Here is a 13122-nt window from a genome sequence, read left to right on the forward strand (position 1 = left end):
ACACACACACACACACACACACACACACACACTTTCTTGCATATCAAGCCAACACCATACTCCTTCCTTCACTGTATCGTTCTTTCTCTCGGTCGCCCTTTCTCTTTGTCTCACATTTACCACTAACCCTCTCTCAGTGACCGTGGCTATTTGGAGGATGTAGTCGAGATCCCGTAACTTCAGTCCAAGATCCACACGCTGTGAGTCACTTCCCAGCCAGTCTCTACAATTTCTCCACCAAGAAATATTCATGAGGGTGGGCTGAGGTGAAATCCAGCATTGGGGACTGATTCACCAGAAGCTTCGCTGGCCCGACTCCACTGGGAGCACATCAGTGTGGTATGGACTGCCTTGTGTGCAGCGCGTATTGTAGATATCTTATGACCTGTTGCGTTACTCGGAAGTCCAAGAGAGCTTGTTTGTCATGTCTGTTTCTTTGCAACGCACACACAGAGAGGTGCAGACCAGTGTGAGCTTTCATGCAAGTCCATCAAAATTAAAAAATGCAACTCTTTTTTTCACCATTCTTTGTTCACCGACGTTTTTAGCTACCTCGCCTTTATCCTGGTGGTGTGTCTGAGGCTGTTTCCATTATTGACTAATAAATCACTATACAAATCAACATTATCAACATCCCTTTCTGAGAAAATGAAGTTACTCTAAATTAATACAAACATTAAAGGAGAAATATAAATGGCCATAAATAATATGGTCATATATATATATATAACCGTAGAAATTTTTTCTACCGAACCTAACCCTACGCTTGCACTATGCGCGCTACGCTGGTCGACATAATGACGACGCCGTTGATTACGTGAAGGTGTTTACGTATTTTAGAATATTCTTTAGGAAATGCAATCTTTCATCTTTATTCAATATCGATTTTTAGGCTCAAGATTCGATTCAAAATTGATTTCGATTCAAAAACGATTCTCGATTCAAAAAAGATTCTCGATTCAAAAAAGATTCTCGATTCAAAAACGATTCACAGTATGTAAATGTAGTTACTTTTCCCATGTGATTGCAGTAGACATACAATTTAAAAAAAAAAAAGGGTTTTGGAATTCTATGAATCGATTTTGAATCAGTAGAGCTTGAATCGCGATAAGAATGTGATTCGATTTTTTTGAACACCCCTATTAACTACCCATTTTTTAATGGCAATAGATTACAATTCCACTTCATTAGTTAACATTTATGGATAACCCAAACTAATTTCAAATCTGTTTTTGACCACATCCATCCATGAACTAAATTTCAAATTGTTCTAGTGGCTTCAAGTTGAATATTAATTTAACCCTCTCTATCTTAAATTGCCTAACGACTAACGATTACCTTCATCATTTAATCCGGGGATTATTTTCTAGATTAATCCATTAATTGTTTGGCCTATAAAATGTCTAAAAATAGACAAAGAAAGTTTGGAAATCTTCACATTTTGCTTGAAAAGTAAGTGGATTGGTTGATTGATTTATTGATTGATTGTTGACTATTCATTTTCTGTCAGTGGACTAGTGGCTTAATTTATTTACTTTTTTATTTTTGTTGAAGTGAACAGGTCAGTTAGAAAGATAACATAACCTTGAAAATAACTGAAATACTTTTCACTAACATACATACTTACTTGGAATTAAAAGGAAAGCACTAATAAATTACTTACTAAAATGAATGCTCTATTGCAGCATACTGCTAATTTAATCTGCTATTTCTTCTTCTGAATCTGAATGATACCAACAATGCTCTTTATTATATAAGGGAAATTATACATTTTTTATAAATTGGCTACACAGTCCATTACGGAGGTTTAGTAATGGTTTGCACGTGGAGAAGCTGCCTGAGAAGAGCTTTTGTGTGTGGAGACCCCTGTAGTGTCTCTCGGCTAGTCTCACAGTGAGAGCTGTAGGATCACATGATTTGAGGTGCCAAAGTGATTTATATTCCAGAGTTATATGGATCCAAAGAGTTATATGGATCCAAATGTTTCTCATCAGGTTTAATAGTGTGGATTATAGCACTGATGGGAGGCCAGTTTTCTGTTTGTCCCCACAGTTGATAGGACTCGGAGTAGGATTTATAGAAAGGTTAAGCTGATTCTTGGTCTGTGCCTCAGGGTAAGGGCTTTCACTCGATTAAAGTGGATGACAGGCGATTTTGGCTACTTTAGCCAAACAATAAAGCCAAAAGTCTTGGCAGGCTGTGCAGTAGAAGTTACAGTAAATTAGTCATACCCACCCAATTCAGAGAGAGAGAAACAGAGATGTGGTAATAACCGCAGTTCATTCTACATGAGGATCATATCCTCTCTGACAAATCTAAAGATGTTTATTTTCACAGCTAATGGCAGTGTTTGCCCACGTAACATAACTATATGGTTAAAATGATCATTAGAACAACTGCCAGTAATACTTTTTTATCATTACAATTGTCCTGGGTTTAACTGATGGAAACAATCCATTTATTATGTGTCAGGGTATAATGGATCGAGGATGATGGAGACATTGTAAGACAGTAAAGAAAGGACACATACCCCCATGAGCCAGTGTAAACTCAAGTGGGTCTAGCTGTTTCATGTCAAAATTATTTAAAGGATGGGTTCACATTTGTTATTTTTTGTATGGTACGACTACTCTACTGGACTAACTTTTTTGGTACCAGTTATTTTTTTCCCTTTCCACTGCAGATAGTACCCCTCAGATGGGATTTTTAGCTGATTGGCATAGCGATAACACGTCAAACTGCTGTGACGTTATCTTCGACGCGCTAAATCCTTTCATCGGCAACCAAACAGAGGATCATTTGCACTTCGTCAATTGTACGGAATAGTGTACAGCATAGTTTTGCGGGCTGCCATTTAAAAAAATTAAAAAATCTGGGTCGAGTGAATAAATGAAAATTGCAGTGGCTACTGTATTAACGGTAGCTTGGCTATTGGTTTGTACCTGTGTTGCACTAGTGACGATTATCTCTGACCAATCAGTGGTCTGCAGTGTTTTAACTCTTCCTTCTGGTATCGGCTCAACTCGCTTGGAACCTTGACCAAGATGGTACTAAAAAAGGTATCAGGTGCTATCCACAACTTTTGCTAATGGAAAACCAAAAGAGCGAGTCGAGTCGAGCCGTACCATGCAGTGAGAAAGCGGCATTAGAGTATGAAAGAGTTATTGGTTGCTCTAATGTCAATCCTCCTCTCTATACTGAGATCCCTTCTTAGAGCAATTCCAATGTAATTTTGAAACCTGAAGTCAAGATCATGGGTCATGTGCTTGCAAGTATGGTCTATAATCAGATAAAATCTATCCAAGGCATTTTTTCCTAATATGTTTCTCTATGTGCATGTGAGCATCAACACAGAAAGATCTCACTGATAATGCCATAATGCTGCTCTGTGTGCATGTTCATACAGTATGCTCCTCTGTTTGAATCAGTACGTGGTTGTGTATCATCATCCTCTTACCTATGGCTGATTGAGTCTTTACACCCCCTCTGGCTGCGTGTGTGTGTGTGTGTGTGTGTGTGTGTGTGTGTGTGTGTGTGTGTGTGTGTGAGCTGGTAGCCATCCCTGGTTGGGCTGGTGAACCTGGTGACCTCTCTGCTCCGTGCCTCCCAGACACAAGGGCTTCTCATGTGGCCCCTGGCCAGTCGCTCTCAAAGCCCACCATTCACTACCAACCGCGGCTTCTGTGAGTGTGTGTCGGCATGTGTGTGTGAGGGAGAGGGAGGAAGAAGAGGGTGAATTTGTTGAAATTACAGTGTGATTAATTACTTCTCCCTGCTACTGTGTGTGCATGTGTAGATGGAAAATGCTTTGAGATGTTAGAGTGTGTGTGTGTGTGTGTGTGTGTGTGTGTGTGTGTGTGTGTGTGTGTGTGTGTTTGTGTGTTTGTGTGTGTGGGTTTGTGTGTGTGTGTGGGCGTGTGTTTGTGTGTGTGTGTGTGTGTGTGTGTCTGTGTGTTTGTGTGTGTGTGTGTGTTTGAGTGTGTGTGTGTGTGTGTGTGTGTGTGTGTGTGTGTGTGTGTGTGTGTGTGTGTGTGTGTGTGTGTGTGTGTGTGTGTGTGAGCCTGGTGACAAGGAGCAGTGAACCCTACCACACTGAATAGAGAGTTTGGCTTTAAACCAGCAGTACTGTACTAGCACCATATAGCAGTACATGCCGGATGAAAAGGAATAGACTCCGCATTTGTTGACCTTTAAGTTAAAAGGATCTGGCTTGTGTAAATGTCTATACTTATATGATTTCTTCTGGAGGTTGTGCTGAATATTATTAACCCTTTATGATTGTTGTTGGTGACCAAAATATGATTTAAACTCAATTCCTTTGACTAATGGGGTTCATCTAGGTTATTTGCTTGTGTAGGTATTTGCTAAATTCTTTGCATGGTACAGCCCACTGATGCTGGGTCAGTCTGGTGGCAGAGGACGACTACAACTAGAACTCAAAATGACAGCTAGATGAAGCGTCCTGCCCACAACCCTCAGGCTGGGTCCAGAGGTCAGTGTGTTTAGAGGAGGGAGGAAGTGGATGGAGTAGGTGCAGCTGGACTTGAAGGCCCGGGGGGGGGGGGTTGCCGGTGGGTCTCAAAGGTCCATGGGGTCTGAAGTTGCACACTATGGGGGCCGGAGTGGGGGTGATGTGACAGGGTGCAAGGGCCAGTGACTGGCCGAGGGGTGGGGTTAAGCAGGGCTGGCGGTGAGGGTGACCATCTGGACTGGATTGTAGAAATTCCTCAGGAAGAGTGTGTCAGTAAAGGTCAGCATGGAAGAAGAGGAGGGGATCACTTAGATCTCTATGTGTGTGTGTGTGTGTGTGTGTGTGTGTGTGTGTGTGTGTGTGTGTGTTTTTGCTTGCTCAGTGTTTCAGTTTACGATTGTGGTCAGTTTACCATTGTTGGAGAGTATTTCTTACCCAGTGGGATTGTGGAATGTGAGATACTTTCAACAACACTCACGTGGGAAATATTGCCTGTGTGAGAATCTGTCTGTCACTGTCTCACATTGGAATGCAGGAATTGTACGTGTGATTATATGAAAACCAAGCTATCCTTCATTGGCCTCACTCGGCCTAACTCTGCCCCTCTGGGACTGTTTGTGCAGGTGGGAGGTCGGCGGGTTGTGGTCATGCTGTCCCTGGATGAGCCCCTGGACCTGAAGCTCCCTCGGCGGGCCAATGGACGGGACAGAGGGGCGCGCTCTCCCCCGCTCTCTCCGCTGCACCCCAAGCGAACCCGCCAGCTCCGCATGGCAGATGATGGCACCGCAGTCATAGAGCCCGCCTCGCCAGCATCTCCGCGCTCAGGTAGGTAACACGAGTCTAAAAACGAGTCTTTAGTCATGATGGCAGCTCTGTTAGGCTGTCTTTAGGCACAGCGGTGGTCCGAGCAGGCTAACGTACTCACAGTTACAATGATAACATGTTGCATGAAGCACATTGTTTAGGTCATCTTAACAGGTGTGCGTATGTTTTCTCAGGTGTGCAGGTGGTCCCTCATGATCGGACAGACACCCCCACCCCCACCCCCCCTGCAGTGGACCTGAGCATGTCTCCCTCCTCCCGCCACACCCCCAGCTCTCCAGAAATGACCAACGGCAACTACATCCCTTCAGGGGTGGGTATGACTTAAACACACACACACACATACAGACCTACACACCAGTACAGGTGTTCAACTTTATTTATTTATTTTATTTTGCACTCCACTATCTCTATTGTTTCCCCTCTCTTCGTTCCTCTGAGTTGTTGAAAGAATAAACACTGGCTTTCAATGCAGTAGTGAGTGGCCAACACTTTCCTGTCTACAGCGGCAAGTGACTCAGCCTGCTGGGGTCAGCAAGTCAGGAACAACATCGGGTTGTGTCACACTCTCGATAAGGGAATCAGGCTATGCCAGGGTTGGTAGGCTTGTATGTGCTTGTGAGAGAGAGAGGGGGGCTAGCTCTTATCAAACACCTCTTGTGTCCCCAACAAGTGCCTCTGTCTGCACAACTTGCACTCAGTGACCCCACTGGTGTGTGCCTGTGTGTATGCATGTGTGTGTGTGTGTGTGTGTGTGTGTGTGTGTGTGTGTGTGTGTGTGTGTAGATGTGTAATCAAATTTAAGACAAGGTACAGCCATGCATACCTCATGCCGCCTAATTCAATTCCCTCTCAATTGAATTGCACACCGTTACACACAATCTACACTTTACTTATTCCCAGTGGACACAGATAGGTCGCTTCTCTCCCCCCCCCTACTCTCTCTCTCTTTCTCTCATACTCACACACATACATACACAAAGAGCTTCTTATAGAAATACAGCTGCATACACTCATACTCACATGTTCTCTTCCCTACAGCATCTCGCAAATCAGCTCATAGTTTTGCATGCAGGGGCAGAGCTCAGTGCAGGGAATTTGTGAATTTGTCTCATTTCATGAAAATTGGCACATATACATTTCGGACAAAGCTGATGAGTTTGATGAGACAAACACAGGATTGTGATCCATTTGCACCCTAATTCTCTCTGTACTTCTCTAATCTCAGATTTATGTGTCCCTTATATTTATTTCCTCTGTGTGTGTGTGTGTGTATATGTGTGTGTGTGTGTGTGTGTGTGTGTGTGTGTGTGTGTGTGTGTGTGTGTGTTTTGAGCCACAGCAATTATGCAGCTTTCATGCTGAGCTCAGGGATGTTAGGAGGGATTAGTAGCATGCAGCGGGTGACTACAAGAGAAAAAGTGGAGTGATTTTTGAAAAAAGAGATGAAGATCGGCAGTTCGTTACTCCACTGACCAAGAAATTCTTTTGTCTTTGTCAATTTTCTCAGTGAGGCCATAAGTGTCTGTTTTTGCCATCCAGTTGATGGTCTATTCTTTTATTACTATGCCATGTAGACAGTGCTATCACAGCATTTATTTTATTTTTTTGTTATTTATACTATTTTAATCAGGCCAGCTGTATTTTCTTGAAGCACATCACATTACACATTAACTAAAGCTAAACTTGCAGGCTTCCTTCTTATGTGTGCAGTGGATTGATAACCCTGTTTTAAAAAAAATCTTTTTCTGTTTGACAGAATTCTCAGATCTCACAGGCTTTTCAGTTTTTCATGCCAATCGGAGCTGGGGCGGGACTTCACCTGCCATCCTCCATGTTCATTGGCCAGATGAGCGACAAGAGAGCCTCTCCTGACCTCTCAGCGGATGAACAACTGGCCTGCCATTGGAAGAAGGTAAGACAACCCATTTTATGATCCTGTTGTAGCCAAACTAGGATCAGCTCATAATAGCTTTATCATCACAATTCATTTGAAATGCTGAATATTTTTCACTCCTCTAGTGCCATCTGCTCTTTGACTCCCTACAAGACCTGGTGGACCATGTCAACGACTTCCATGTGAAGCCTGAGAAGGATTCCGGGTACTGCTGCCACTGGGAGGGTTGTGCTCGCAAAGGGAGGGGGTTTAATGCTCGGTGAGAAAATCATACGCTTTGGGTAATTTAGAGAGTAGTTTAAAGTGTACATATCAGGGGAGAATTCAAGAGGAACTTATTTTTTATGTGGCTGCAGGTACAAGATGCTCATCCACATCCGCACTCACACTAACGAGAAGCCCCATCGCTGTCCCACCTGCAACAAGAGCTTCTCACGCCTGGAGAACCTCAAGATACACAACCGATCACACACAGGTCAGTGGAAGAGCCGTACACAGTATGTCAAAGCTAAAATCAGTAAGTTTTTTGTCAAGTAAAATTGTAAGATTTGGTAAATGAATTCTCAACATCTGGATAATTTCTCTTTACTGCAGGTGAAAAGCCCTACATTTGTCCTTACGAGGGTTGTAACAAGCGCTACTCCAACTCCAGCGACCGTTTTAAGCACACACGCACACACTATGTGGACAAACCCTACTACTGCAAGATGGTGGGCTGCCTGAAGCGCTATACAGACCCCAGCTCTCTCCGCAAGCACATCAAGGCCCACGGCCACTTTGTGGCTCAGGAGCAGGGCTCTCCAGGTGGGGTGGGCTCCCTGCTGAGAGGGAGTCAAAGTGGAGTGCTTTCTGGCGAAGGGGGGAAGGATTCTGCGCTGTCCTATGTGAGTGCAGCCCACATTATTATCCCAGGGGCAGCGGCTGCTCTCATGGGAGGCCATGCTCTGCAGGGTCTGGGTGGTGCCCTACCTATGTCCCCCCTCAGTCCTCGGCCCCTGGACCTCAGCACGCTCAGTTGCCCCGGCTCACCTCCAGGCAGCCTGGGAGGTACACCCATCCTGTCCTTCAACGGCTCACCGCTGGGCCTGGCCAAGTCCCATCTGCTCTCCCAGGCATTCCCCTCCTCAGCCCTGGGCCTGCCAATGATGCCTGTGCTGGGGGCCTCGTCTGAGCGCAGGGCCCACAGCCAACAGGCCAAGAAGGGCCGGGGGGAGGAGGCCGAGAACGAGGTGACTGGGAGGGTCCTGAACCTCTCCACGGGATCCCATGATCCCCTGTCCTGGGTGGTCATCCCCCCAGGCACCGTGGTGCTCAAACCAGCTGTGGTCAACTGATACACACACACACATACACACATTCCAGAAGAGCTCAGGGGGTCGGGATGGGAGGGTGAACGCCATAATGAGGGTACGGGCGGTCAAAGGTGATAGGGATTGGCTCGCACAATCAAATCCAAGCAATGCATTTCAGAGAGAGGTTGGAAGAGGAGGAAACTATATAGAGAAACTCTTTAAACCCTCAATCAACAAAAAAATAGATACACTACACCTCACAAGAAATAAGTATACAACGCAAGCCTCTTGTATTGATGGGAAACTAAACTTGGGGCCCAAGAACTCTGTTTAAGAATATGTATGGCTCTGTATTTCTATCACAAGGCCTGACAATGGGCTACTCTTAATTTTTTACTTTATACTTTATTCATTCCTGTTTCCTGAATGTGACAGTCTTAGTGCTCTGTGTACAAACGTCCTGATTCATTGATAAGTATTTATATGACTGCACGTCATTGACAGTGTGCCTCCAGCTTAGCAGTGAGATAGATACACCATGAAACTGAATGACGCACTCACAGTTAGGCAAACGTGCACGTAGTAGGACGATTCTCCACAGTTGATTTTAAAGTTATGACCTGTTTTTTACAGGCTGCTGTGATTAATAGGATTCAGACAGGCTTGCCAAACCAAAGCAAGTGAACTCAAACTGTCTTGGATTTGCAGTTACAGTTCAATTAAACACAGCACTTAATAGTGTCAGCTGGTTATAGTATTGAAACCTCAAAACTGCTGCTAACCTCTCAGCTCCCCCAGTGTAACGTAAACTGGGAGAGAGATCTTTTGACAATCTGTCCCTAATTTGGGGAGGACCAACATGGACCAGCCTAGTCCACCAGAATGTGTGCCAGGCGTGCAGACTAGGGGCTTTTAAGGCACAGAGCAAACTGAGGACTTAACACAGACAAATGGTGTTGCATCACCTGACAATGACCAATCATCACTTCCTCTTTTACTCAAGTGAAATTTAAGGCACCAGTGTGTCTGGCTCCCCCCTCTGGTAGGACACAATATACAACATCCTGCTTTCCATTTACAGAACTCTCACTGTTTTTACTTCTGGATTTTCCAGCTGCTTTCCCGTAATTGAATCAACAAGGCCAGTTTGTGTATGAAAGGGCCACTGTGGTGATAAACACTAGTGTCTTGTTTTTTTACAAGTGACCCGACCCAAAACCAGCTGTGAAAAACAGGTGGTCGTCCAATTGAAGCCTAACTTAGCCTTGTCGGTTGAAGTTTTGTCCCAAGTTCAACAAGTCCCATGCTGTGCCAAAAATACCTGGAGAGGGGAAAGAGGGATGCACGTATTGTGCCACAGAGGGGGGTGTGATGCACTCAATGCCACATACAGCTGGACTGAATAGGAAGCCACACTCTTGCAAACTGCCTCATTTTACTCTGTCCAAAGGGGCAAAGAAAAAGACACGTTTGACGTCTGGGAAAACTTTTTTCATGGTTCGATTAAGCAGTCAACACGCACTTACCACACACTATATTCCTTACATGTTTTATAAAATGTTACTGCCAAGTCATGGTTTGCTCTTATTCCCTTTTTCTGCAAGGGTCAATTTGGCTGTGGGGCCGTTCCAGCCAGGCTTGTGTTGCTAATGCATGTATGATGTTGACTGTTGTCTCCACAGTGGAGAGGCAGGGAAGCAGGAGAGGATCGTCCCAACACAAGGAACATTCCCTAAAGAGACTGTCACAAGCTACCCCCCCTCTCTCTTTTTACTCCATCTCTGCTTTCTTTGGTGGTCTTACTTTTCCATCGCCCAGTCTTAGAAATAATCAGTTGTTGCAGTTATATATTGTTGTCATTCTTTTGTTTTTGCAGTTGTTCAGACGAGACATTTTTTTCTGATGTTGAAGTTGCTTCTTGTGTTCTGCGAAGGCTGCTCTGCGCTCAGCTTTCTGCTGTCAAGGATGGGTCTTTTGAGGGTTAGAGGAGAAGACGAGAGAGAGAGGTTTGGGGGTCCTTCTAGGGCAGTGGTTCCCAACCTGGGGGTTATGGATAAATCTGAAGGGTCACGTGATGCTTACAATGATATTAGAAAGAGTACATTTTTCCTTTGACACAAACTTTGGTTAATTTTTTCCCAACTTTTCTCCAACTGTGGTTCAATGAATGGCATGGACGGTCTGTCCACCCCGTTGGTCCAGACAACTATTGAATGGACTGCCATGTTTCCCAAAGGAAGAATCCTTTTGGCCTTGGTGATCCAATCATAGTGCCACCATGAGGTTGTTATTTGAGGTTTAAGTTTTAACAACTATTAAATATATTTCAAAATTGTGTACAGACATTCATGTTCACCTCTGGATTAATTGTAATATCTCACGTAATCCCTTAACTTTCCATCTAGCGCCATCATCAGATCCGAATTTCAGTTTGTCCAACCCTTCGGTTTATGACACAAAACCTGCAAAACTAATGGCATTGACAGCCTCAGCTGTACTTTGTGTTTAGTGCTGATAAGCAAATTTCAGCATGCTAACATGCTCAACTCAGACGGTGAACCAGTTAAATATTACCTATGTCCAAACTGAGGCCATAAACTGTGATTAGGGGTCTTAAATTCAGATGATGTTGCTTTATTTGAAGGGGTCACAAGCCAAAAAAGTTGGAGACCACTGCTCTAGGAGGAAAAATATATATATATATATTTTTTTTTCTACCAAATTATATGACATTCCTTCATGACAATCACATTGGTGAGGGATCATTTAGTGAAGGTGTAGGCATAAGTTAGCCTACATGTCTGTATTAAGTGTCCTAACCAAATTATCTTCAGGCCTAAATTCCATTTGCAAACTCTGCTTCCTTTGTTTTGACTTTTAATTTCCACCGCCACACAAAGGGAAACCATAGAGAAATAACATCTGAAATGGCGGGCAGCTCTGGGAAAGCGTGAGAGCATAGAGAGACAGGATTGGCTGAATGAATGGACAAGAGAAAGGGAGATATGAAGGGAGAGGCTGTGTGCCAGCATAGGAAAAGAGGATAGCTGTGCTGTGCAGCCGCCCTCCATCTGGCCACCTACCCAGCAAACGGCCCTCTCTGCTCTGAAGTCACTGGCTGTGCTGTGCCCAATGTGGCAGAGACTCACAGGCATACCAGCATGCAGAAAATTAGGCCACTGAACTCTGTCTGCCCTCTGTTGTTTTTTTCTTTTTTTTTTATAGATTAAACCCAAAAGGCTCAACTCCCCCACCTCCCGGCCAAAGCATTTACCAGATGGGGAAACAGGCTAACGAGCCGTATTCACAGTAAACAAAAACAAATATAACTCTCCCTGTCTGAGGACGAGCTTTGTGTCGGACCTTCCACAGGCCTGCGAAGATTCCCAGCAGAGATGAACTGCATGCCTGTGTTTCTGCCACAGTAATTCTTGGTCATCATTATCTCACACACCCCTTCCCCCACTCATCTCACACACACACACACACACACACACACACACACACACACACACACACACACACACACACACACACACACACACACACACACACACACACACAGTCTCTGGGTTTAGGCTGGGCATTGAAGTGAATCTCTCATTGTGAGTGGACAATCCTGGCATGTGATGTCATCAGAAACAGGTGTTAAGTAGGCTAGACATGGTTCCCCTGGCAACAGCAAAACCCAGAGATGCAGCGGCTCTTCTCCCTGTCTGTCTGTCTGTCTCTCCTCTGCAGGTCGAAGCCAGGGACAGAAAGAGGCAGCAGAAAGCTGAATAATATGACACGGATCCACACAGGGTCCACATCTTTTCAATATCAAATAAGCTGTATGATCCATTAACCCTTTGAGCTCAGTCTGTAATAAACTGCACTTTTGTTCCCCTCATAGAGTGTTTAGATATGGAGATGCTGCCACATCCTTTATGTACAGCATAATTCATCAGTTGTTTTGGGAACCAAGAATTGTAAAAATCATCCTCAGTCACTTAAATGTCAGAATTTGACGTCATTTTGTGTTTTGACAGTATAAAAGCGGTACTTGCTCCTGGAGATTTTAAAGTTACCCTCACTTACTGCTATGAAAAGCGGAACCGAGATCCAGGGCACAAAATTTGTGTTAGCTAGCTAAGTCAGTGTCATTGTAGAGGGGTGACACTGACTGAAGTGCCACAGTGTTGCACAAAGGGTTAATGATAAGACTAAGGCCATGCAAGGCCTGTTCCAAGTTATGTTTTTTGCACATTTGTGAGATATTGTGAGTATTTTAATTTTTTCAAGTGCCTTTTTATTATAGATAAGATACAGAAGTTACACACTATATGAAAAAAAATTATATGAAAATATATTTTTCGTGGCATCATGTTCTATGGTTGAACATGCAGAGTTTTAGAGTTGTAAAAGTCTACAATTGGTACAACATAGCGGTGTTCTCCTGTTTTAGAGGAATTTTATTACGATATTGATAATAATGTCAATGAAAAGAAAATTGTTTAATAAAGTTGTATTTGATACAACTTGTGTATTCATTTCTGTTCCAAATATACAATAAAATTACTTATTGTGGAAATATACATACATAATAATCAAGAAATCGTCCAGGTAAATGTGATTCTGCACCATTAGAGCAACGTACA

General features: G+C 43.9%; 1 protein-coding gene across 2 annotated transcripts in view; it reads left to right on the forward strand.

Annotated features, from left to right (window-relative positions):
- The window catches only part of glis2b (GLIS family zinc finger 2b), a 28928-nt gene extending 15926 nt beyond the window's left edge, over positions 1 to 13002 (forward strand). The window contains exons 1-7 of one of the 2 annotated variants that reach the window (XM_039825278.1): positions 4960 to 4967; positions 5095 to 5296; positions 5470 to 5606; positions 7053 to 7208; positions 7316 to 7449; positions 7547 to 7665; positions 7785 to 13002. In XM_039825278.1, the coding sequence (XP_039681212.1) occupies positions 5119 to 5296; positions 5470 to 5606; positions 7053 to 7208; positions 7316 to 7449; positions 7547 to 7665; positions 7785 to 8524 (1464 nt within the window). In that variant the 5' untranslated portion in view covers positions 4960 to 4967; positions 5095 to 5118 and the 3' untranslated portion in view covers positions 8525 to 13002. Of the gene's footprint in view, positions 1 to 4959; positions 4968 to 5094; positions 5297 to 5469; positions 5607 to 7052; positions 7209 to 7315; positions 7450 to 7546; positions 7666 to 7784 lie in introns of those variants that run through there. The other variant, XM_039825277.1, reaches the window with a different exon arrangement.
- Positions 13003 to 13122: the final 120 nt, after the last annotated feature.

This window comes from Perca fluviatilis, chromosome 15 (genome assembly GCF_010015445.1).
Source record: "Perca fluviatilis chromosome 15, GENO_Pfluv_1.0, whole genome shotgun sequence".
NCBI lineage: Eukaryota > Metazoa > Chordata > Actinopteri > Perciformes > Percidae > Perca > Perca fluviatilis.